Genomic DNA, 27,005 nt, shown 5'->3' with positions numbered 1-27,005 from the left:
GAACAGGAGAATCAACGTTTCGGGCATCAGCCCTTCATGAGGAAAGTGTTTACCATTGTCCATGTTACTAAGGGGCTGGGAAAATGAAGCCCGCTGAATCAGCAACGGCAGTAACCAACCTTTACTGGAGCATGGAGAACCAATTTAATTGTTCAAAAAAATAAAAAATATTTGTTATTGTCATCTTTGTTATTTAGTAATTAATATTTAAAAGCACAACATCAAATATGTACTATAACAAACAAAATAACATGTTTCAAAATAACATTAAAGAAACCTGCCAAATTGTTTTGTGACTTGAAGGGCTTTGTTAACATTTTTAATTTAAGACTCCCATCTCAAGGCATATTACTTGATATTCTTCCCATTTATTTCTCTGTCAATGTAAGGGATTTAACAACCATACCAAGACTGTTTGTGTATGTCAATAATATTCCAGTTTGCCTCACAATAATTCTCATGTCATTGTGCATAAGTCCCTTTGCTAAGTTATTACATTTTTATGAGATTGTTTTACCAAATAATTTCTAAGCAAGCTAACACAAAAATGTTAAAGCCTTTTCCCAAGGCATGTTTTGACAAGAAAATTATTTTCAAGCGTTATTTTTATTTGAGAGTGCCTCAGCGCAATATTAACTGACAAGGTAATAGCTTGCATGAGAGAGGGAAGGAGTTTGACACTGAATGGGAAAGAGATTGACTGAGAGATTGATATGAATTTAATTCGACATGGAGAGAGAGAAAATGGCAAAGTTGCATTGGGACCACAGAGTAAGGGACACACCTAAACAGACTTAAATTTGGATTATCAGAGTAAGGCAGAGGGAGAAACAGGAACAGACACACAGAAAATGGAATCATTACATTTTTAACACATTCTCATTAGTTATCCCACCAACATCCAACATGTGAAAATCTTTGGTACCTTATTGTCTGTTCTCAAGACCATGTTGTAGTAACCCTATATTATCAATTCTTATTGGTTTCCTTTCCTTCTAGAATTCAACTGAACTGATCTAGTAGCCTTCCAATGTGAAGCAGCTTCAACCTCCAACTTTCCCATACATTATCCCTCTCACTCAGAGACATGGCTGCCTCAACTATAGTTAAAACTCCCTTCATAAATCTATCTGCATAACGTCTTTGTTCCTTATTTTAAAAGTAGCAGTAATTATTTTGTTAAAAAGATTATTGCCACGCAAATATTTGGTTTCAATGAGACTATGTAAATCAGCTATATTATATTGTTTTGAGTTCATTTCATAATTGTAAAAGTTTAAATTGTGGTTTAATATACGTAAGGAATGGAATGTAGTCACATTAAACTTCCAGTAAGCAATCAGTCAGGCTGGAATAGTAACATTAGCCCATCAGTGTGGTTAGTATTGAGGTGTTTGACAACAAGATTTACTCCAGCAAATACTTTTCGAGAGGAATGTAACTTTAAATAAACAATTGCATTTTATGTATTCTCTTAAATAATTGAAATAAAAACATTGATAAGAGCAGGATATCAGAATTCTGGGTAAACCTAAGTTCACATATGGAGAATGATCACTTAGACAAGGTAATGAAGGGATGTCTGCTGTCCAGCAGCTGTACTTAACAAAAGACACTGGATTTTCAAGGGAATTAAGGGAAAGTGTGGCAAGGTAGAGCTGAGGCAGAAGATAAGTCACCATACTATTGAATAATGGAGCAGGTTTGAAGGGATAAATGGCTCACTCAGCTGCCCTTCCCAAAAAGAAAACAATACCTCCAGCTTTCAAACAATTCTGTTTTAATAGGAAGAGAACTTTGATGTTAAGCCCCGGCACCAATTTTTGAAAATCTAGTTTTATCTTTACATGAAAAGCAATTTCAAAGTGAATCTCTTCAATTTACTGACAGTAGCTGATTACTAAACTGGAAGGAATGTAAGTTGGTGCATGTCACATCAGGAACACTTGTGGTTAAAACACATGCGAAAACATAAACATGGTATATAGACATTCCAGGTAACTCTATCCAATCTATTTCTCTTTAACTCACAGGAGGGTAGCTGGTGAAAGATTTATTATTCCCCTTCCTTCAATTGCCATCCAACATATATATATTTTATATATATATATATATATATATATATTGCATATCAACTGATGATGATCTGGCACACCTCCAAACATACTGTTACAAATCTATAGTTGATAGTTCATGTATTTTGGATATTACATTTGGTTTTGGGAATTAAAGTTTTGGCGGGGGAATGGAGGCATCTGGTTGAGAAATTTAGAGTTTATTATACTTTGAAAGATGGAGGTCATGCTGACTTAAGATGTTACCATTTCAAAAGGTATGATCATAAACAGTAGATGTGCTTACATAGCTAAAGAACAAGAGACATGGCACCGACAATTATTCCAATAAAGTATAAATTTATTCTCCTTCCCCACCTACGCCAGATACAATGACCTTTCTCAGCCATTTCCACTCCCTTTGCCTTTAGTTCTGTGACACCTGTGGTCTCTAATCTCCCTTGCCCTCTAAAATTTCCATGACATTCTCTTCTGTTCCACTTGTTTATTTTTACATGTGTCCTCTGATTCTAGACTCCCCAGTGATGGAAAATGGCTTACCTGCATTTAAGAGTAGTTTAAGTTTCAATGAGATCACCTCTCATTCATTGAAACTCTACAGAATACAGGCCCAGACTGCCCAATCTCTATAGGACAGAACTGCCATTTTAGGAACAAGTCTAGCAAACCTTGCTATGTGGCAACAATATCTTTCCGTAGATAAGGAGATGAGAATGGACACAATATTCCAGGTGTGGTCTAACTAAGCTCCTGTACAACTTAATCATGAAGCAATTGAAGCATGAGTGCTTTGTTAATTGCTGTCCTACTACCTTCAACTTATGCACATATATGCCAAGTCCCAACAAGGAGGTTGAGTGAAGTGATTACGCCACAGTTGAAGAGGGTGAAGACATGACTGCCAAGCTGGTTCAGTGTGCTACATGCTTGATGTGGGAGGTCAACGACTCTGGTGTGTCTGGCTCGTATAAGTGTGGAAAGTGTGTGCACGTTCAGCTACTGACAGAGCATATTGCAGCACTGATGAAAGAACTCGAGGGCCTTAGGCTCATCTGAGAGAGCAAGATCTTTCTGGACAAGACCTTCAGCAAGGTTATTACACCGACCATATCAGAAGAGAGCAGACGATGAGGAAGGCAGAGAGGAGACAGGTGCAAGAGACCCCAGGGGAAGTACCTGTCAGGAACAAGTTGAATCGTTTGGAAACAGCAGAGACAGATGACACTGCCAGTCCGCGAGGCAGCCAGGTCTGTCAATCAAAGGTTGGCATGGAGGCAGAGCGGAAGAATCGCACATTGCACAGAGCCGTGGTAATAGGGGACTCCATAATGAGAGGAACTGACCGGGGTTTTTGTGGCAGCAGGCAGGACTTAAGGATGGTGTGTTGCCTTCCTAGTGCCAGGGTTAAAGACATCATAGACAGAGTGCAGGAAATCCTCAAGGAAGAAGGTGAAGAGCTAGAGGTGGTGGTACATGTCGGCACAAATGATGTCGGGAAGAAGAGGAGGAACATACTACAGCGGGACTTCGGAGAACTAGGAAGAAGGCTGAAAAGCAGGACGTCCAGGGTGGTTATCCCCAGTTTGCTTCCAGTTCCTCGGGCTGGTGAGGCCAGAAACAGGGAGATAATGGATGTGAATGTGTGGCTGGGGAACTTGTGCAGGAAGCAAGGATTTAAATTCTTGGATTACTGGTGTATGTTTTGTGCTGAGCATAAATTATACTAGAGAGGCAGTTTGCACCTTAATAGGCTGGGGACCAGCATTCTGGCAGGCAGGTTTGCTACTGCAACACATCTGTGAGTAAACTAATTGCTGGGGGTGGGGACAAACTGGATGTTTAAGAAGGAAATTAAAAGTTAGAACAAGGGAAGTCAAGAAAGACAACTGTATCAATGAGGCAGAAAACTCAAAAAGGGATCATGCCGTAAAGTTGAGTGAAATAGGAGTTGATGGGAAGGGTAAGGGCAGTAACAAATTTAAAATATTATATACGAATGCACGAAGCATTAGAAATAAGATGGATGAGCTTGAGGCTCTTTTGGAAATTGGCAGATATGATATTGTGGGGATAACTGAGACGTGGCTTCAAGTGGCTAGGACCTGGGAAATGAATATTCAAGGCTACAGGTGCTATCGTAAAAACAGACTGATGGGCAGAGGGGGTGGGTTGGCCCTGTTGGTAAGGGATGATATTCAGTCCCTCGCGCGGGTGGGGGTGAGAATCAGAAGGTGTAGAGTCAGTATGGATAGAGCTGAGAAATTCTAAGGGTAAAAAGACCCTCTGGGGAGTTATCTACAGGCCCCCAAATAGTAGTCTGGATGTCAGATGTAAGTTGAATCAGGAGCTGAAATTGACCTGTCACAAAGATGTTACTACAGTTGTTATGGAGGATTTCAACATGCAGGTAGACTGGGAGAATCAGGATGATATTGGACCTCAAGAAAGAGACTTTGTGGAGTGCTTCTGAGATAGATTCTTAGAACAGCTAGTGCTGGAGCCAACCAGGGAGAAGGCAATTCTGGGTCTGGTATTGTGCAACGAACCAGAATTAGTCAGGGACCTCAAAGTGAAGGAGCCATTGGGAAGTAGTGACCATAATACAATAAGCTTCAATCTGCAATTTGAGAGGGAGAGGGTACAATCGAAAGTGACAATATTTCAGTTGAATAAAGGGAATTATGGAGCTATGATGGAGGAGCTGGCCAAAGTTCAATGGTGCAATACCTTAGCAGGGATGACAGCGGAGGAACAATAGCAGATATTTCTGTGTATAATGCAGAAGATGCAGGATCAGTTCATTCCAAAGAGGAAGAAAAATCCTAGGAGGAGGCATGGGTGGCTGTGGCTGACAGGGAAATTAAGAAACATATAAAGTTAAAAGAGAAAAAGTATAACAGAACAAAGATAAGTGGGAAAACAGAGGACTGGGAAGTTTTTAAAGAACAACAGAGGATTACAAAGAAGGAAGTACGCAGAGAAAAAAATGAGGTACGAAGGTAAACGAGCCAAAAATATAAAGGAGGATAATAAAAGCTTTTTTAGGTATGTGAAAGGCAAAAAAATGGTTAAGACTAAAACTGGGCCCTTGAAGACAGAAACAGGGGAACATATTACGGGGAACAAAGAAGTGGCAGAAGAATTGAATTGGTATTTCAGATCTGTGTTCACTGGGGAAGACACAAGCAATCTCCCTGAGGTAACAGTGACTGAAGGACCTGAACTGAAGGGAATTTATATTTGCCAGGAATTGGTATTGGAGAGACTGTTAGGTCTGAAGATTGATAAGTCCCCGGGGCCTGATGGTCTACATCCCAGGGTACTGAAGGAGGTGGCTCGAGAAATCGTGGATGCGTTGGTGATTATTTTCCAGAGTTCGATAGATTTGGAATCATTTCCTGTGGATTGGAGGAGGGCTAATGTACCATTTTTTAAGAAAGGTGGGAGAGAGAAAGCAGGAAATTATAGACCAGTTAGTCTGACCTCAGTGGTGGGAAAGATGCTGGAGTCTATTATAAAGAATGAAATTATGACACATCTTGATAGTAGTAACAGGATAGGTCAGAGTCAGCATGGATTTATGAAGGGGAAATCATGTTTGACTAATCTTCTGGAATTTTTTGAGGATGTAAGTCTGAAGATGGACGAGGGAGATCCAGTAGATGTAGTGTACCTGGACTTTCAGAAAGCTTTTGATAAAGTCCCACCTAGGAGGTTAGTGAGTAAAATTAGGGCGTCTGGTATTGGGGGCAAAGTACTAACTTGGATTGAAAGTTGGTTGGCTGACAGGAAACAAAGAGTAGTGATAAATGGCTCCATTTCGGAATGGCAGGCAGTGACCAGTGGGAAACCACAGGGATCAGTGCTGGGACCGCAGCTTTTTACAATATATATTCATGATATAGAAGATATTATTAGTAATAACATTACCAAAATTGCTGATGATACTAAGTTGTGTGGCAGGGTGAAATGTGAGGAGGATGTTCGGAGATTACAAGGTGACCTGGACAGGTTGGGTGAGTGGTCAGATGCATGGCAGATGCAGTTTAATGTGGATAAATGCATGGTTGTCCACTTTGGTGGCAAGAACAGGAAGGCAGATTATTACCTAAATGGAATCAATCTAGGTAAAGGGCCAGTAAAAAGAGATCTGGGTGTTCTTATGCACCAGTCAATGAAGGTAAGCATGTAGGTACAGCAGGTAGTGAAGAAGGCTAATAGCATGCTGGCCTACATAACAAGAGGGATTAAGTATAGAAGCAAAGAGGTTCTTTTGCAGCTGTACATGGCTCTGATGAGACCACACCTGGAGTATTGTGTGCAGTTCTGGTCTCCAAATTTGAGGAAAGACTTCTGGCTATTGAGGGAGTGCAGCGTAGGTTCACGAGGTCAATTCCTGGAATGACGGGACTACCTTACACCCAAAGACTGGAGCGACTGGGCTTGTATACCCTTGAGTTTAGAAGACTGAGAGGCGATCTGATTGAGACATATAAGATTAGGAAAGGATTGGACACTCTGGAAGCAGGAAGCTTGTTGCGCTGATGGGTGAGTGCCGAACCAGAGGACTTAGCTTAAAAATATGGGGTAGACCATTTAGGACAGAGATAAGGAGAAACTTCTTCACCCGGAGAGTGGTGGCTGTGTGGAATGCTCTGCCCCAGAGGGCAGTGGAGTCCCAGTCTCTGGATTCATTTAAGAAAGAGTTGGATAGAGCTCTCAAGGATAGTGGAATCAAGGGTATGGAGATCAGGCAGGAACAGGATACTGATTAAGGATGACCTGCCATGATCATATTGAATGGTGGTGCAGGCTCGAAGGGCAGAATGGCCAACTCCTGCACCTATTATCTACTGTCTAATCCTGCAGCTCATTTAGAATTGTCCCTTTTGTTTTACAGTGTCTTTCTAAATTCTTCCTACCAAATGAATCACTTCATACTTCACTGCATTAAATTTATCTGCCATTGTTTGCCCATTCCACCAAAAGTAGTAAACAATTCTTTCCAAGTTTTGTGTCTTCTGCAAATTTTGATATTTTACCCTAAATGCCACAGTTAGGTAATTCATATATCAGGAAAAGCAGGCGTATTAATACTAATCCTTGGGGAACTCCCCAAAAGCTTTCCCTCGTCTGAAAAATAACCATTTACCAATACTCTTTCTTTCCTGAAACTCTGTCAATTCCATATCTACCTTGCTACCATCTCTTTTATTCGATGAACTCTAAACTTGCTCTAAACTTCTGAAATAGGAGCAAAGTGGACCATTCAGCCCCTCGAGCCTGCTCTGCCATTCAACAGATAATGCCTGATTTATTTGTGTTTCAAATTCCACATTCCCATATACACTTGACAACATTTGATTTGTGTGCCTCACAAGAACATTTTTAAGGTAAAGGTACCTTAAAAATATTAAATACCCTTGCCTTCATTGAAACTCTTCCTCAAAAGGCAATGTCACACAATCCTCTGTGGGAAAAAAAAAGCTGCTCATGTCTGTTCTAAGAGGGTGACCACTAATTTTAAATCTGTGCCCCTTCATTCTGTACTGAGCACTGTAACAAATGACTTCTGGAAGCCAATGTACAACATATCAACAGCATTATCCTCATCAAACCTCTCTCTTCCTACATCATGAAACTCAAGCCTGTTTTTCTTTTGAATTAAGCCTTAATTAGTTTCTTTCTTTCCTTAATTAACTCACATTTGGCAAAGTGAGTATTAATTTGTTCTGAATTGTTATGTTTAAAAGGTTCCCCATCACCAAGGTTAAACTGACTACACCATGGTTACTGGGCTTATCTTTGTACACTATTGTGAATTCTTCAATTAAGCCTCTGGAAGTTTGAACAATTATGGCTTCTGCAATGTCTATTCTCACTTCCCTGTCATGTTTCTTAACTAGAACTCCCCGTTCTCCCCGTGTCAGCGTGGGTTTCCTCCGGGTGCTCCGGTTTCCTCCCACAGTCCAAAGATGTGCGGGTCAGGTGAATTGGCCATGCTAAATTGCCCGTAGTGTTAGGTAAGGGGTAAATGTAGGGATATGGGTGGGTTTCGCTTCGGCGGGTCGGTGTGGACTTGTTGGGCCGAAGGGCCTGTTTCCACACTGTAAGTCTAATCTAAAAAAAAACTAGTGCCTTATCAATCTTTGAACACTTCAAGCATCTGAATTTCATTCTAACTCCTTAGTGTTCTTACCTGACCCAGTCTTACTCCCTATTGCCCCTTATTTGACTCCGTCTCAGTCCTGCACCTTTTTGTTACAGTGTCATAACTAATTCCTCTCCCCCTTTGTTCCAGTATCACTTCTCCCTGTTGCCTCTATTTGACAAAATCTCATTCCCAGTTTTTCCTATTTGATCCAATCTCACTCCCCACTGACCCCTATTTAACCCAGCCTCATACCCTATTGCTTGACCCAGTCTCAATCAAACATTGACACTGCCCCCTATACACTGTCTCTGGAAATGCTTCTGGGCGGCCCCGTACCGCGGACGGAAGTCCTGCCTCCTCGCCGCCCGACTGGCGGGCGTAACCGGAAGCTGATTGGCGGCGGTATGGTGTCAATCACATTGTGGGTGTGGCCTAGGAGCGAAGCGGAGGCTGGTTGAGGCCGAGAGGCTGGAAGCGGCTCCGGGCATGGAAACTATAGCAACGGTAATGAGAGCAAGAGGTGAGCGCGGCGGGGCACCGAGTCGAGCGTTGGCCTGTCTCCTGAGCAGCTGGAGCAGGATTTGGGTAAGGCCTGGAGCCGGGGAGTGTCTGTAAGTGACGGAGCCTGCTGCTGGGCGGGGGGGCGGGGTAGGGTAGGACATCCCGAATGGTCCATGCAGACTGGCCTATTCACTACCTTTTAGGGTAGTCACCAACAAAAAAAAGTTAACAGCAGACTACATTAATGACAGGTTGATTCTGTGTTGAAGTTCCCAGGACTTTATCAAAATGTGTGGAGACTCTGCAGGGAGTGTTTGTAGCTGACGGTGAGATCTTGAGGTAGATCTAGCAAATAAACCCAAAAGCAACAACACTGTCGTTTCTTGGGAAAGCACCAAGCTACTTTAGTATCTGAAGGCTTAAGGGTAAAACTCTGAACTTTTGGTTTTGGGTTGTGATTGTAATTGTTACTGAATTTCTGCATTAATCTCTCAGCCAGATGTCTGCTTTTTCTGTTTATAACGCAATAGTTAAATGTGTTGTGCACTATCAGTTTTGTAATGTTGACTAAGGATAATAAGGGATAGTGTACTTGCTCGTTTCAGAGCACTTGATTGTGTTTCAGTTTTTCTTTGAGGCTGGGCAGCCCAGATGTATGCTAATCACTGGGATGACATTGCAACAGAATTGTTTTTTTAAAGAAATGAGGTAATCTGTTCATTCATTATTGTCTAACTGTTTGAACTTGTTAAAGGAGGTACATAATGACTTGCATTGATATCACAGTAAAAATTGAACAGATGGCTGACCATGAATTATGAGGGTGGATTTTCTCTGGTGGGACTAGAATGGTTACAGAATATCTGGATTGATTTCTGACCTGTGCTGAGCAAGTTGATCACAAATGGGACAGCCAGTTCAAAGTTGACCTTGACCATTGCTTCTGGGCTGGAAGTAAAGAAAAAGCATCCAGTATTCTCATCCTTGATTGTCTGTCTTTAATGTTGCACTGTCATGTAGCCTGAGTGGTACTGAAGTGGGCTGTGCCTGAAGAATTATGTATGAGGTACTGAAAACTCCAAAGGGTTCCTGGTCCCAGACAAACCTTTGTCCAACAAGATTTAGTGCATTCAGGGGAGAACAGGAATAAATTAGCAGGAAAAGCTCACAACTGATTGAGTCAGACTGTTCTAGCCTAATTAAAACATTATCACAGTACAAATGACTGAATATAGCAAGTGTTACTTTATCTCTTTGGGAGTGAAGTTGATATGCTTTTAAATGTATTAATATTAATGATGGTTTGGGCAAAATAAAATTGCACATTGCATTGTGGGTAAGGTAATAGTAGAATTTCTCTCATACAACATCCAATCAACACACCACTCTAAGGAAGTAAACATAGGCAATTACATCTAAGAACATTCTTTTGCAAAAGATTTAAGTCACTTTTGAAAATGTGTGTTGTAGCATTTATGTATCTGCATATGGGACTGCTGTCAAAGTTACAGTAAACCTGAGATGCTTTGGTGCAAGAACTGGTCATTTGGCACATTAAATGACAATCTACAGTTTGTGTAATTATTTTATTGTAGGTTTCCACCATCATGTCATAGAATTATTTATGACACAGAGAGGCTATTCAGCCCATCAAATCATGCCTGGTTTGAGACAAAAAACTGCAGATGCTGTGAAATCCAAGGTAGGCAAGCAAGAGGATAAATCGTGCCAGCTCCCTGCAGAGCAATTGGTTAATCCCACTCACCCATTTGATCCCCTTAGTCTAGCAAGTTTATTTTATGTTACAATCATTGAATGTTTCCACTTCCATAACCCTGTTGTACCTCCAGTTTGAAGTCATTGCCAGTGATTGCATTAAAAAGTTCGTCCTCGCATTCCCTGTGCATCTCTTGCTCAGGTCTTCAATCTGTGTTTTCTAGACCTCGTAGCATCAACTAATAAGTATAGTTTCATTTTGTCCATCTAATCAAAGTCTAACATAAATATATGCATGTCTACTGAGTCTTTGCTCAATCTCCTTTACTCAAAGTAGAACAACCTCAACTTTCAAATATAACATTTTATCTAAAACTCCCATCCTTGGCACCATTTTGTTAAATCTCCTTTGCACACAAGAATGCTCAGATTCTTCAGAAAATGTGATGACCAGAACTAGATGCAGTACACAATTTGGGCCTAACCAGAGCTTAACTTCTCTGTTTTGGTACTCTGTATTGGTATTTAGTAAACCTAGGAGAATCCTAGCTAATCACATGTGGGCGGCACGGTGGCACAGTGGTTAGCACTGCTACCTCACAGCGCCTGAGACCCGGGTTCATTTCCCGACTCAGGCGACTGACTGTGTGGAGTTTGCATGTTCTCCCCGTGTCTGCGTGGGTTTCCTCCGGGTGCTCCGGTTTCCTCCCACAGTCCAAAGATGTGCGGGTCAGGTGAATTGGCCATGCTAAATTGCCCGTAGTGTTAGGTAAGGGGTAAATGTAGGGGTATGGGTGGGTTGCGCTTCGGCGGGTCGGTGTGGACTTGTTGGACCGAAGGGCCTGTTTCCACACTGTAAGTAATCTAATCTAATCTAATCTAATCACTCTCTCAATATGTCCAGCCACCTTCAAGGATCAATATACCTGCACCCACAGGCTCTTCTGTTCCTGCACATGCTTTATGATGGGTGCTAGTGAGTTTCTATTGCCTGTCCTGTCTGACAAACACAACACCTCACACTCCTGTATGCTAAATTCCATCTGTCACTTGCCTGTCTGTTCCTCGAGCTTATATGAGTCCTTGCAGGTGATCCATATCACCCCCACTGTTTGCCAGTCCTCCAAATTTGGTATAATGCAAATTTTGATAATTTACTCTGTATTCCAAGATGCAAATCATGTATGTAGCAAGAAAAGCACCTTTCCTAGCACTGATCCTTGGGGAGAACCAGTGTCGACCATCCTCCATTCTGAAAAACAATAATTTACCATGACATGCTGTTTTCCTGTTCCTATATTTAAGTTTTATCCAACCTGACACTGATTGTTCTTTTACATCACCTCAATTTTGTGAGCCTTTTCTGTTATTTCATGGAAAAAAAATGGATTAGTCAAATATAAGATTTGCCTTTTTATAAATCTGTGTTGGCTACCCTTAATTAACTAAAATTTCTCCAAATGCCTTGGTTTATTATCTTCCTCCATGATTATTGTTTCTAAAGCTAGTTGGCCTGTAGTTGCTTGAGCTAACTTTGCATCTTTTCTTCAGTAATGCTTTTGTGTTTGAGATACTCTAATCGTTTGTATCTCTGTAATATCCTGGAGTAATTGGAAGACTATAGGCAAACTTGTTTGCCAGTTTGAACCCCTCTTCTTTCACCAAACTCAGGTGCAACCAGTACAGACCAGTTGACTTATCCACTGTTAGCATAGTCAGCCTGTCCAGTGCCCTGTCCTTCTATTACATCTGTTTTAACTACACTATTGGATTCCTGTTGTTTCATTAACACTGCAAAATTCTCCTTAAGCATTTTAATTTTGTACTCCTGTCACTTTGTATACATCACCTTCCTTGACCCTAATAGGAATCGCTCCACCTTAAATAATAACTTGCTAACTACTTATATGGTAATAAAGATTTTTCAGTTCTGTTTTAATTTGACTGGCACCTGTTCTCATTCTCTTCTTGCCAGCCTATTGTATTCCCCTTGACTTAACCTTTGTGACTTGATTCTCAGAGGAGTTTCAGATGGAGTTTAATTTAGATAAATGTGAGGTGTTGCATTTTGGTAAGATGAACAAAATCAGGACTTCCACAGTTAATGAAAGGCCCCTGGGGAGTGTTGCAGAAAAGGCCAACCTAGGGGTTCAGGTAAATAGTTCATTGAAAGTTATGTCCCAGGTACAGTGGTAAAGAAGGCCTTCATGCTCAGACCATTGAGTTTAGGAATTGTGACGTCAGGCTGTGGTTGTATAGGATGCTGGTGAGGTTATTTTTGGAGTACTATGTATAGTTCTGGTCGGCTTTGGAAGAATACTATTAAATTGGAGAGGGTGCAGAAAAGACTTACAAAGATGTTACTGGGACTGGAGAGTTTAGAGTCATAAAGTCATAGAGATATACAGCATTGAAACAGACCTTCAGTCCAACCCGTCCATGCCAACCAGATATCCCAACCCATAAGCTGGGACCTTTTCATTGGAGCATAGGAGGTTGAGGGATGACCTTTATGGAGGTTTGTAAAATTGAGGGGTATAGATAACGTAAATGGCAAAGGTTGTTTACCTAGGGTTGGGGAATTCAAAGCTGGAGGGCATACTTTTAAGGCGAGAGGAGAAAGAATTTTAAAGGGACCTTTTGGCAACTTTTTCACACTGGTAGTTCGTGTATGGAATGAACTGCCAGAGCAAGTGGTAGATGCAGGTACAGTTACAACATTTAAAAGACTTTTGGACAGGAACATGAATTGGAAAGGTTTAGAAGGATATGGGCCAAACACAGGCAAATGGGACCAGTGTAGTTTGGGATACATGGTTGGCACGGACGAGTTGAACCAAAGGGTCTGTTTCTATGCTGTAGGACCCTATGGCTTTGACTCAATGATGCTGAATTCCTTTACTTCCCTCTTGTTGGAAAAAACTGCAGTATAATCAAATGCCCACATAACTTATAGAACCTCCTCCCCCCACCCCCTGCAAAATAATCAAATTTATTGACTTAGTTCAGGTGTCAGTTAATCAACTGAGTCCATACATTACAGGAACAGTGTATTTTTAAAAAAATTGTCCAAAGAGGGAGATGCTTATAAGATGGTGCGCATCAATTTTAATTATTAGTAAATGAGTAAAATAATTTACTGAGACAGTTCAGCTCAGTGCTGTATTGGCACGGTAGCACGCCAGACTAGTTACTGGCTTCATTAACTGGCCCTTTCTCGCACTTGAAACGATTTGTGATCTTTGAATCTACTTGATCCAAATGACCCAATTTCATGTATCACCTATTAATTGAATTGAGATTCTGATTTTTGTTCTGTTAAACTGTCAAGATCTGAAATCTGGCATGGATTCAGTCCAGAGGTTTCAGGTTTTGAGATACTATACCTTTATGTATTGGTGTTTATAGATTTCCCACTTACTCACTTTCAGTGCTTGTGCATAGTTGGACCAGGATGATAGAGAACATAGGATAATAATGATAATCCTTGGTGTGGTAACCCCTCTTTTACATTGAATGTGCATCATAAGCCAACAGGTGCAAGATGAAGCAACCTATTTGAGGTAACTGAAAATTTAAGGATTATGATGCAAATTGTTTATTTTGTTGAACCACAAGGAAGTTGGAAGTAAGTAGGGCTGTCAGGTTGCAACCTGTCTTTTTACTGAAACTTTGCATTTTTTTTAAATGCAAAAAGCACAAGTGATCCAGTTGTTTCTTTTCCCCACTGGACAGTTTGTCAAATTCAGTACTTGGATTTAAAGTTCCTGTATTGTTCTGAGATCATCCGTACAAGGTTGCGTCAGATGCATCATGCGTTCCCTACACTAACAGCAAATCTGTGGTGGCTTAGCATATTTCTTTGTTTGCCAAAGATACTATTTCAATTTCAGACATCTGTGGCTCTCTTTACAGGATTTGTTCTGACCAGTTGAGATTCACATTTGCTATCTGGGATTATGGAATTAACATGACTACAGTCATGCATTATTGGCAGGCCCTGATTGTCGTGATGGATTATGGAGTCCTGGTGTGGGAATTAAAATTATGCTAGTATTTTGCAATTGTAATTGTGCTGGAGTTTGGGGTCAGCAGTTATTTTTGCAGCATTTAAATACATAAGAATGAACTATGGACTAAAATGGGGAAATTTATTGATAAAAATAACAAACTAAAATCAGAATTCTACAATATTTTTAAAGATGAAAGCCACCCAGTTCAATTAACCAAAATTCTAGAAATTAACCTTAGGGAATTTCTTTCATCTAATATTATGGAGTTTACAACAAAATATTAACCAGGAAAAACTTGAACCTTTTGTTGATATTGCAGATCCATCAAATACAATTTACCTATTAAACCTCTCCTTATTCCTCTTCTGAGTGAGTAAAATTATTTTGACCTGGTACATTTTCTAACAGTTGTGTTGTGGGGGGGTGAAATGACTAGGTGGCAAAGTTTAGTGTAACTGAAACCAGAAAAATTTCTATGATAGAGGTTTACAAAATTGAGGGGCAAGGGTAGGATAAATAGATAAAATCCTTTCCCAGGGTTGGGGGAGCCCAGAACTAGAAGGCCTTTATGACTCTGTCTGGCATTGTCAGCTACTATTGTGCAAATTCAGTTCAGGGATCACTTGTCAGGTGGAGGGGCTAGAATTGTGATAGTATAACTTTTAGATTAGATTACTTACAGTATGGAAACAGGCCCTTCGGCCCAACAAGTCCACACTGACCTGCCGAAGCGCAACCCACCCATACCCCTACATTTACCCCTTACCTAACACTATGGGCAATTTAGCATGGCCAATTCACCTGACCCGCACATCTTTGGACTGTTTGGTAATGTGCATATGATTTTGTATAAGTAAATTGTTATTCGTATGCATTGTATGAAGGTTGTTTTACAATGGCCTATTGCTTGTGCGTTTGTTATCTGTCTCTGGCTGTTACTTTGAATTGAGGTTTGACAGTGTCATTAATCAAGGTGTGACTAGTTATGTAATTTAATAATGGCTTGTAGCAATTTGGTGGCTTCAGCGCATCTTGAAATAAGGGGTGTTATTACAAATTATTCATGCCTTTGACTGGCATTGACTATTTTTACTTCAGTACCCCATCAGCTAATTGGATGTCTTTTGTACTTTGTGGAGATTTAAATACCATTTTACAAAAGTACTAATTTACAAAACATAAATTCGCTTACTGAACTAACACTACTGGAGTTGGAACAAATCACTGCTCTGCTCATTCTATCTCATGTGGCCCATGTCACTCTGTATTTGATCTTATTGAAACAACTCCTTTCAACAGTAAAACTCATCTGTATCCTGCAAAGCTTATTACTCTTCACAATTCCATTCTTTCCACGGTCAGAGAAAGTTAGCCGTAATGTTTAGACTCACTGTTAGGATTTATTTTCTTAACTATTAAAAGTTCATTATTGGCAAAATACTTAGTTTCCATTTTGTTTCTTTTTTTAGCTGTGTTGTAGCTTTATCTAACTAGCGTAAAGCCCTCAAAATTATTTGTATCATACTGAGGATCATTGTATGCCTACCTTTCAGGAAAAAACTGTTGAACTGAGGCACTGTGGGTATAAAAGATCCTCTACCACCGTTTAGAGCTTGGTGGCCTGACAATGGTGATGGTCATGTAATTTTCAGCTGGTATTGGATTAATGCATCTCTAAATTGGATTAATAAAAAATTGTATTGAAGAAATAGTCACAGTATTGATGGCAATGAAACCACTTTTTTGTTGCAAAAGGTTAACTAATGTCTTACAGGGAAGGAAATCTGTCCTTATGTAATTTGATCAATATATAACTCCAAACCAAGCAGCGTGGTTAACTCTTAACTGCCTTCTGAAATGACCTAGTACAAGACTAGCAAGTTACTCAAGTGTGTTGAATCACTGTTGGATGCCCTACATTATAACAGTGACAATATTTTTAAAGAAAGCACTTTCTGAAGAAAAATAATACCAGACTTGAAACATTTACTCTGTTTCTGTCTCCACACTGCCAGACCTGCTGAGTTTCTTCAGCAGAGAGAGAAAATGCTGGAAAATCTCAGCAGATCTGGCAGCATCTGTAAGGAGAGCAAAGAGTTTCTCCTGTGTGTGTGTGTGTGTGTGTGTGTGTGTGTGTGTGTGTGTGTGTGTGTGTGTGTGAGAGAGAGAGAGAGAGAATGTGTGTGTGTTTCCAAAAAGTACGTAATTGATGGTAAGGTGCTATGGGACATTCTATGGTCGCAAAAGGTGCTTTATCAATGAAACTATTTTTGCAAAGATGTTTACGCTATGGAGGCTGTCTTATGTCTGTCATTAACAAAGGCTGGAAAAGCACCAGCTGGAGATTTTGCTCTTGGTAGTTGTCCACTACTTGAAGTATGGTGCTGTTGGATGAGAATAGTATTGATTTTAGCTGTGATGCCTCCTAGGTTGCAAAACTTTTATTTGCAAGTAAAAACCGGCTGCCTAAGTTTGGCCTTCTGTCACAAGTGTAAAATGACATGAAGTCTGGAACAGTCAGGGTATTTATTCAACGGTATGAATGCAGATATTGCTGAATTTTTTTATTTATTTATGCAGTTTTGTACTTTTTGAGCTGCATAAACCCCAGTTAACAGGTTTAAGTATTTTTTAACCAATCTGTTCAGAAATTTCTTTCACACTTTGGCATAGGTTGAACTTGAACCTGGGTCTCTTGAATTAGAGGTGGGGACACTCCACTGTACCGTAAGGGCCCCTTGTGCCTTTGAGGCAGATCATCAAAGCTTCAGATGCAAGTTTAAGATTTAAAAGGATTTTTAAAAAATGGATATAAATTATGTTGCAAAGATATTGAAGGATTTTGTCATTTTTACATCAGGATTGCAGTGAAGTATATGGTGAGAGCATGGAATTTGCCACTTTGGACAGGATGAGTTCATTTATTTGGCAGACTGGTGCGGAGCAATCAATAATTTTAGATTTAGTGCAAATAGTACGTTAAAACATTGTCACGTGTTTGTTATGAAGTTGCACATGAACTGAGTGTCTGATCTCTTCCAAGGGAAAGCAGATGCTGGATAGTTGAAATAAAAGCAGAAAATGCTACATATCTTCAGATCAAGTAGCACCTGTGGAGGAGAGGGGAAAGGCAGTTTAGCTTTCAGGTTCTAGCACATTCATCAGAACTGGGCAACAGATATAAGGGCTAGGAGAAGTAGAAGAAGCAAATGAGTTTGATAAGGTGGAATCAGTCGTGATGAAATGATAAAATAGTTGAATGTGCATGTCAAAAGGAGATACCACTAGGATAACTAAAGAAAATTAGGAAAGGATTCAGAGATGGTTAACTGGTAGAGGATAAGAATTATCTATTGATGTCTGCAAAAATGGGAGCAGTGGTTCTGATCTACAATTTTTGAACTTGATTTTGAGTTTGGACGGCTGTAAACTGATTAAAAGATAATATACTGTTCCTTAAACTTCCCTTGAGCATCATTGGAAAAGTGCCGCAGTCTACTACTGAAACAAACAAACTACTGAATTGCCTCCAACCTCTAATTTGAGGTTCATTTGGATGTAATAAAGTTGTTGGATCTGCGTTGTGAATGAATTGCTTTCACTGTATCCATTTAATGTTGTAATTCATGTTGGAAAAACTCTGTTAATAATGTCTTTTATTGGTCAGACTATTGAGCCACAAAAATGGAACAATGAAACTTGAGTTTCAACTCAGTGGGTAATAAATTGTTCCTAGAGATGTTATTTTTCCTAAAACTTACATTCCATGTTTTTTGGCTCTTCTGTTCTTTCTTCACCCCTTTCATTGATTTTACTTCAGTTTACTACCTTCTGTAATTCGCTCTTTCCTTTGCTATTGTTTTGCTCCATTGTTTAAAGCATATGTAATTGAACATAAAATTCATTTGGTCCCAAAGGCAATGATGTCTTATTAACAATTAGTTTTCAGCAATTGTGCACGAAAAACAGCTAGCTCAGGTAGTCAGGAAGGCTAATGGAATATTTCCATTATTTCAAGGAGGTTAGTAACAGTAAAGAAGCCTTATTACAACTGTATAAGGTACTGGTGAAACCACTCATGGAATACTGAGAGCAGTTTTGGTCCCCTTATTTAAGGAATATCATTTCATTGCAGGCAGTTCAGAGAAGGTTTCACTAGAATGATTCCCAGTATGGATGGCTTGTCATATGAGCAAAGGCAAAATAAGTTGGAACTCTGCTCATGGAAATCTCAAAGAATGAGGGGTGATCTCATTGAAATATGTAGGATTCTTAAGAGGCGCGAATAGGTAAATACTGAGAACATGTTTCCACTCATGGGAGAATCCCTGGGCAGGAGCATAGCCTCAGACTAAAGGGTTACCAAATTAAAAATGATATGAAGACTCTCTTTTCAGAGGATTGAGTCTCTTTGGAACTCCGTGCTGCAAAGAGCTTTGAGGCAGAATTCTTGTGCATATTTAAAGCTGAGTGAGATAGATTCTTGATCAGTACAGGAATTGATGGTCCTGGTGAAAGGGCAGGAGTGTGGACATGAGAAATATTGGATTGACCATAATCCCATTGAATGGCAAAGTAGGCTCAAGGGGGCTGAATGAGCTAGACCAGTTCTGACTTCTGATCTTACAATATGGAGAAAAAAAAGGACATCTATATTTTGTTTTAACTATGGTTATTTTATTAGCATTGTCTCTCTATTGTGTTATATGGAACATAGAACAATACAGCACAGAACAGGCTCATCAGCCCACTATGTTGTGCCAAACATTTGTCCTAGCTTAAGCACCTATCCATGTACCTATCCAATTGCCACTTAAAGGTCACCAATGATTCTGACTCTGTTACTCCCACAGGCAGCGCATTCCATGCCCCCACCACACTCTGGGTAAAGAACCTACCCCTGACATCTCTCTTCCCCCCCCCCCCCCCCCCCCCCCCCCCCCCCCCCATACCTTCCACCCTTCACCTTAAATTTATGTCCCCTTGTAACACACTGTTGTACCTGGGGAAAAAGTCTCTGACTGTCTACTCAATCTATTCCCCTGATCATCTTATAAACCTCTATCAAGTCACCCCTCATCCCCGTTCCAATGAGAAAAGGCCTAGCACACTCAACCTATCCTCGTATGACCTATTCTCCATTCCAGGCAACGTCCTGGTAAATCTCCTCTGCTGAAAATGCGCAGCAGGTCAGGCAGCATCCAAGGAGCAGGCGAATCGACGTTTCGGGCATGAGCCCTTCTTCAGGAATGCACCCTCTCCAAAGCTTCCACATCTTTCCTAAAGTGAGGCAACCAGAACTGCACACAGTGCAAACAATAGTGTCAAATGTGATGATCTTTCAGTAAATTATAGTGCAGCAAATTTTAAATGGAAAATTTTATCTTGAGTAGTGATGCTCTCATTTAGTTATAGAAGAGCGTTGAAGTTTCCATGCAGAAGTTAAATTATGACAGTAACCTCAAGAGAGTGGTTAGTCAGGTAAGAATGATGTATGGAAAATGCCCCCTTTCTAGTTTATAACTTGATTTTCTGTCTTTTCTTTGTAGGACAATGATGGTTGAGCAGGTATATAGACTTTGTGGCAGCGATTTGGGTGTTTGCCTGTCTAACCCAATTTACAGCTGATTGCACCTGTGTATGGACACGGTTGCCATGGAAACTGACGGCAATGAAGAGACAGCTGGAACAAAACCTTTGTCTCCAGGCCGTGGGGAACTTGCCAGAGGGAACCAGACCCAGGGAGCTGCTATACATGCATCGTCAGAGTGTACTAATACCACTGATGCTGAACAGTCTTCTGGGAAGCTTAAGAAAACAGCATTCAAACTGTTTGGAGGAAGGAAGAACATTTGCACATTACCTAGCTTTTTCACAATAAAGAACAAAGGGCAAGTAAAAGGACCCTCCAAAAAGGGAATAGCCAAAAGCAAAACTCACAGTGGCATAAGTGAAGTGATGTTGGATATCAACCAGAAAGAAAGATCTGATACTGGATGGATTGGATATACTGATTCACCTAGTTGTAATTCTGCTGCAGCAAGAACATTATGTGGCTCTAAAAGTGAGCACTCGGCACTTGATAACAATGTAAACTCTAATCTCCATAAAGGTGAATCACTACAATCAGAAAACTCTGAATGTTTTGCTCAGAAACAGAACACAGACAAGCCCTCGAGTGTGCGAAGGTCAAAGAAGGGACTACGGGGTCTGTTTAGTAGTATCAGGCGTCACAAAAAGAACAAAGCTATTGATTCTACTAAAGAAAATCCATTGGACAGCAACTGTGCTGCTGACTTTGCACATATGGAACAAATGACAGTAGGAGAGGAAGGTGTGTGTGCTGAATTTAAAAAGGGCTTGGAGGAGCTAAATTTGAAGCCTGCATGTAAAATGAACCATTTGGTAACTGGTGATTCAGTTGATAAAAATGTAATTGCAAATAGTACAAGTTCTTCATCCAAATCATGTTCCATTAAAATAGAAAATTCATTGAAAAATAAACGACGTGATTTTGAGACATCTTCTGCAGAGGTCCGTAAAGCCAGTCCAGTTGAAATTAAGACATTAAGTGAGAAGGCAGGTACTGTTATTCTTAATATGGACACTAATTTTGGTAGCATGCCAGATATTGGAAAACCTAAATGCCTCGACCATGATCCACCTTCAGTACATTCTTTTGATCATATCAGCTTAATTTTTGGTGATGTGACCTCACTGAAGAGCTTTGATTCCCTGACAGGATGTGGGGACATTACTGCTGACCATGATGATGATAGCATTGCTGAAAGTACAGTGTCTGGTGAGAGGGGTAGAACAGCTGGGAAGCGAAGCTCATGTCTGGTCACTTACCAGGGTGGTGGGGAAGAAATGGCAACTCCAGATGAGGTGGATGAAGAATACCTTAAAGCGTTGTGGATGAAAGCAACAGGAGCAACTATAATCTACGGTAGCAGTCAAAGTATAGCAGAGGATGGAGGTGAGTGTCCAAGATCGCCAAGTGATGTTGAACACACTGCCTTGCAAATCAGTCTGGCTGATCCTTGTGCTCTGAGGGGGATCACTGATAGTGCAATTAACAGCAGTGAACTAGTGACACCTCAGAGTGACCACCAAGAATCTGCACCAAATAGTGATGAAGGTTATTATGACTCTACAACCCCAGGACATGATGAGGAAGAGGGAGATAGCATCAGCCAAAGCAAAAATGAACAGCTTCCAAGGGATAGCTATAGTGGGGATGCTTTGTATGAGCTCTTTGTTGAGCAGAACGATAGCCTCATGAATTCCCCTCCCAGTGATGAACAGTCTTTAGAATCAAAGCCTCTTTCTTTGGGAACCTCATTTGCAGGTATTTTAAATCTTCCTATGCTAGGGGGTATAAATGTTTCTCATATTCCAAACAAGCAAACTATTGTGCTTCCTTCAGGCCAAGATAAATTGGACTTTATTCAGGAAGATGAAATCAGATTAGCTCACTTGCAGCAGCTGACTTGTTGGGAACCAGGTGGAATGACAGCACTTGAAAAAGGCCTGGCCTTTCAAGAAAAGGACATGTTCTTTGGTGATGTACACAATACTGAACTTAATAATATTGCTGCAGAAACTGACAGTATTATTGCCAAAAGCCAACAAGATGGTCTGAGCAGAAATGGGCAGGTGAAAGATGATTACTTGACAGACATAGCTGATGAGCAGAATTGGACAGATCTTCTGGGGTCTTGCTGTTTAGAAGAAACCAATAATATATACATGGAGGGCAGCCAGAATGTGTGTGGAAACTATAGCAAGACGAACCTTCAACATCAGATGTCGGGAGAGAACTACACAGAAGAATACAAAAGTAGGAATTGTGATGAATGGGAACAACAAACGAAAGAAGTTGAGAATCAAGATCTGAAAAATGTAGCTTCGGATAATATAAGTGTCAAAGGTGCAGTTGGTGATTCCTGCAGAAATGTCTCTTCCTGTAATATAGCGGAAAAGGCCGAGGAGCAATGTGAACAAGCTATCAATTACTCACAGGCTTTAGTTGAATTCACAGCGAATAGAAAACTTTATCCTATTCTCTCTGATAGCCTTGGGAGTTCTGGTTCAGGTTCACACTTCGCAAAGGATATACATGCTCTGCCAACAATGGTAACGTTTGATGTTGTTGATGTGGAGAATGAAGGTGAATGTGACCAGCAGAGTGAAATGGTCACAGATGAGGAAATTTCTGCATCTTATGAGACCTTTGATAACAGTTATATAGAGAAAGAGCTTTATCACCATTGTGATGATAGAATGTTTCATATTTGTGCCCAGAATTCCTTCCTTGGCAACTGCTGGGGTGCTGCCAGTCTTCCACGTCACTTTAGCCTTTATAAATTAAGTCCGTCGTTGCCAGCACCGTTATCCCTTAACAGAAGGAGCAAATCCCTTGATACTGACAGCTTGGAATCTGAGCTCATTGATTTGTATCTGTCAAAGGTCACTTCGGTGTCAAAGAGCACCCCACAGTCTCCTGATGTTCCTCAGTACAAGCAGGACCATAAGAAAGGATCGGTTTCTCATTGGTTTGGCAAAATAAGTGGTCAAGCAGTTTCTTTGGAAACCCGGGAAACCGCAAACATTTCAAATTGCTTGGAGCAGCAGCTTCTTCAACGTAGGGAGGAGCCTTTGTCTTCAGACGAGAGAAATGCACAGTCCAAGTCTTTCTGTCCTTTGGATACAGTTTCGGGTACTGAGCACATTGACCTGGGAGGAGACTTGAGTTTATACTGTCAATCTAATTCTGTTAAACTGCCAGTTCAAAACTTGTCTGCTAAACAGCATCTGGAACCTATAATTAACAATAAAATGCTTCATAGCTCTAGAAAGTTGGTTAGACCCACGCATCTACCATTGCAAAATGATAGTTGTATGTTACAGTCAGGGACTGTTTCCTTTAATTCTTTAATGGAAAACAGGCATACATTTCATCTTCATTAAATGAGAGACAAAAGGATGACTTTTCTAAAACTGTACCCTCAGTTCAGTATTCTGGTTCTGACTCTGAACTTGATGCTAAAGGATATAGGGATGTCAGGCTACCTCTGGCTCTACCTCCATTTTGCTCAAATAAAACAGAGAGCCTGAAACACTGCGTGAACTTCACAGGACTTTACACAACTGCCAACAATAGCATGTTTAAGGGAAGAAGCGATCTTAAAGTGAAACTTCCTGTTGGCTGGATCAAAAACACTACAATGGATGTGTAGCATTTAACAGACTTTAGGATGGGAACATTCACGAGGGTGCTGCAGAATATTTAATTAATTTGTTTTTGTGTTACTGATTGTAAATTCACAAAACATTTTTTTAATATTCACCAAAGGCTTTGAATATTACTTTTTTTAGGAAAGATATTAGTGTAGCATTATTTTTAAAAAATGTGAAATGCATGTTCTTTTTTTAAAATATACGTTAGATGTGGTAAAGTGGATGGTTAAAATAGAATTTCCACTACTTTGGTACAAAATGCTGCTTCGTTATAGGCGAAGTATGGGAATTTTGTGCTAAAATATACCAAATGTGACTCTTAGCAGTTTGGAATTTTGTATTACTGTGCAAGCTTGATTTATTTGTACTTCCAGTATCTGTTCTCTCAATTATCTTCAAGGATTTCATAAGGTTCTGTGCATTGATTTTTCTAACCCAAAATCAACTGAATGCAATGGTATTATCATTTAATTTTTCATACGGACTGGATTTTCAATCCAACAACATAAATAGTGGTAATCTGGCTTTCCTGTGCTTAAAATTAATATTAGACATTTCTATTTAACTGAAGTTTCTCTCAGTCAGGGCTACGTCACTTTTCAAGAATATTTTCTGAAATAAATGGACCAGTCATGAAACAATAAATTAGTTGAGTCAGACTAATTTGTTACCTGACATAGTAGAGTCATGTAATAGGTAACTGCAGTTCCATGATAAAAGGACTATTCAGTAGTAATTGTTATGGGAGTACCTTAATCGGTATTTAAACCAAGCAAAAACTTTGGAAAGAAGTACTGCTTATACATCAGGATTTATATGAAGTCTTAGACTTTAAAACGGATTTTAATTCCCCAAACGTTTCTGATGTAGCACCTAATCATGATAGCCATCTGATCCCAGCTTTGATTCCAGATGAGATCAACTAATGTGGCATTTGGAAGAGAAAAGTTAATTATTGACAAGAGGAGCAGTTTTAAGATCATCCAGTGATTCATACTTTTCTCTTTAGGTTGAGCAACTGTCCAATACACACTATCTAGTTTTGCTATAAATATTTACATGGATGAAATATGGACATAGAGGACTATTTATCAGTTACTGTGGAATCATTTCTCTCAGTTGGGGGGAAATGGGGAACAAGCTCCAGTCCCACCTTATTTCACATCAGTTTTAAAATAATCAAAGGAATGATTAATTTAAGATAAATCAATTGTAACTAGAAACACTTAAACGAATGAAATAAACACTACAAATTCTGTATGCTACGTAAAATTAGTTGCTTTTCTACAATGCTACTATCTGATGTAACATAGCCACATTGCATGTTATCATTTGGATTTGGGTGAAGTGCAACAGTAAGTCAATGTGATCTATGAGAAATACACACAATTATGCATTTTTGTTTTTTCAAACGTGGGTTGTGCCTAGAGACTGAGACATCTAATACTATGTCAGTGTACTGTGATTAAATAACTAAACAGAACTGAAACTGCTTGTTCTGTTTAACATTTTCTTGTTAAGTTTTAATTTGTAGCAGAAAGTTGCAATATTAGTGCTAAGGTTTAAACCTAAAATGAAATTTCTATGCGCATACTTGATGCAACTGATAAATTTGTACATTTATCTTGTTAACTATTAAATGTTGCTTTTAAAGAAAAGGCTAGAAGGGAGAAAAGTCCGCTTCAGTTCCTGCTCAGTCTGTTACTTTGAAACGCCTGCTTCAGGCTTCTATTTATTTGGCTGTGCCTGCATATTTTGATTAACCTCCAGAACAGTCATTGTCTAAGAGCATTCATGAAAATACTCGTGGGTGACTGCGTGAGGAAATGTGGTAATGTCTTCAGCAGAGCAAGAATTGCTGCATTTTAGATTACTTACAGTGTGGAAACAGGCCCTTCGGCCCAACAAGTCCACACCGACCCGCCGAAGCGCAACCCACCCATACCCCTACATATACCCCTTACCTAACACTACGAGCAATTTAGCATAGCCAATTCACCTGACCCGCACATCTTTGTGACTGTGGGAGGAAACCGGACCACCCGGAGGAAACCCACGCAGACACGGGGAGAACGTGCAAACTCCACACAGTCAGTCGCCTGAGGCGGGAATTGAACCCAGGTCCCTGGCGCTGTGAGGCAGCGGTGCTAACCACTGTACCACCGTGCCGCCCTGCATCTTTTGCATCCTATGATTGTACTTATTTTTGGAACACAATTTTTTTAAAAATTGGTTGTAATTCCCAATGTTCCAGAAGTAGACTCTGTTGCCACAGTCTTTCTTTCTCTTCTCTACCTGAAGAAGGGCTTATGCCTGAAACGTCGAATCTCCTGTTCCTTGGATGCTGCCTGACCTAATTTTGTTTGATACATGGCATGTTAATGTTGGGAAAATTTAGCTTTTCTTTTTTCAGGCAGCCATTACAAGGAACAGGCATTTTAAATCAAGCCCTTGAAATTCCTCCCAGCAATGTGTCTCAACCTTTTTACCAATCCTTTCATTTTCTATCACATGGTGACCTCTGACATTCTTTAAATGATGCTCAGTTGTTGCTTGATATTGACAGATTTGCACAATTGAGACCAGACAAATTTTATATTATAAAACATTCTTAGAGCTGGCAAACCAGCATTAAAGTTGAGTTATTTTTAAACATTATTAAAAGAATGAAATTGGTTATCCTGTTTAGGAAATGCACAAGATTGAGATTTTGGTTTCTTTTTTGATCTATTGTGATTTTTATCCATTGTTCTGAAACCTGTATAAGAATCCCAAATAATTAAATGTTTCAGAAAACTGTGGTGGTCATTTTTTTCATTATTCTACATTAATGTAGATTGAGTTATCAAACTTTGGAGAGAGATTATGCTAAACTTGAAATGTTCCAAGTTTATGAAAAGATAGATACTGTCTAAACATTTGAATATGATTCTCGTCTTGTGTTAAACAGAAATTACTGGAAATACAGAAGAGGCATATCAGTAACTGAAAAGACAATGGGAAAGCTTCTGCACAAGTCTTCACACAAGTGTTCCAAACTGAATTATTAATCAGTGGTTGGGCATTTTTGGATGTGGCTGACCCATGTATTTCCAACATTTATTGAGGTTGCTTGAAAGTATGAATTTTTAAATGTTCTTTTTTGCTATCAGTCTTATTTGGACATTTGTACAAGTGCATGCTTTACCTAGTGAATGGTATATGCGTGTGTTCTAACATCAACAAAGGTCCATATGGTGTCTCTGTTGTGTATAATAAATATATTGAGGTGCCTTAAGTAACAAGGTTTGGGCTAGTCACATT

The 27,005-nt window shown here is 39.9% G+C and overlaps 1 protein-coding gene across 1 annotated transcript; it reads left to right on the top strand.

The window, feature by feature from the left end:
• Positions 1-8,675: 8,675 nt before the first annotated feature.
• amer1 (APC membrane recruitment protein 1) lies at positions 8,676-26,364 on the top strand. The gene is given in 3 exon segments (XM_060832513.1): positions 8,676-8,814; positions 20,009-23,397; positions 23,400-26,364. Coding segments are annotated over 2 exon segments (3,585 nt in total). The 5' UTR covers positions 8,676-8,814; positions 20,009-20,114; the 3' UTR covers positions 23,702-26,364.
• Positions 26,365-27,005: the final 641 nt, after the last annotated feature.

This window comes from Hemiscyllium ocellatum, chromosome 11 (assembly GCF_020745735.1).
Source record: "Hemiscyllium ocellatum isolate sHemOce1 chromosome 11, sHemOce1.pat.X.cur, whole genome shotgun sequence".
In the NCBI taxonomy this organism is placed as follows: Eukaryota; Metazoa; Chordata; class Chondrichthyes; order Orectolobiformes; family Hemiscylliidae; genus Hemiscyllium; species Hemiscyllium ocellatum.
The sequence above is the reverse complement of the archived record's forward strand: the minus strand, read 5'-3'. Positions and strand labels throughout refer to the sequence as shown.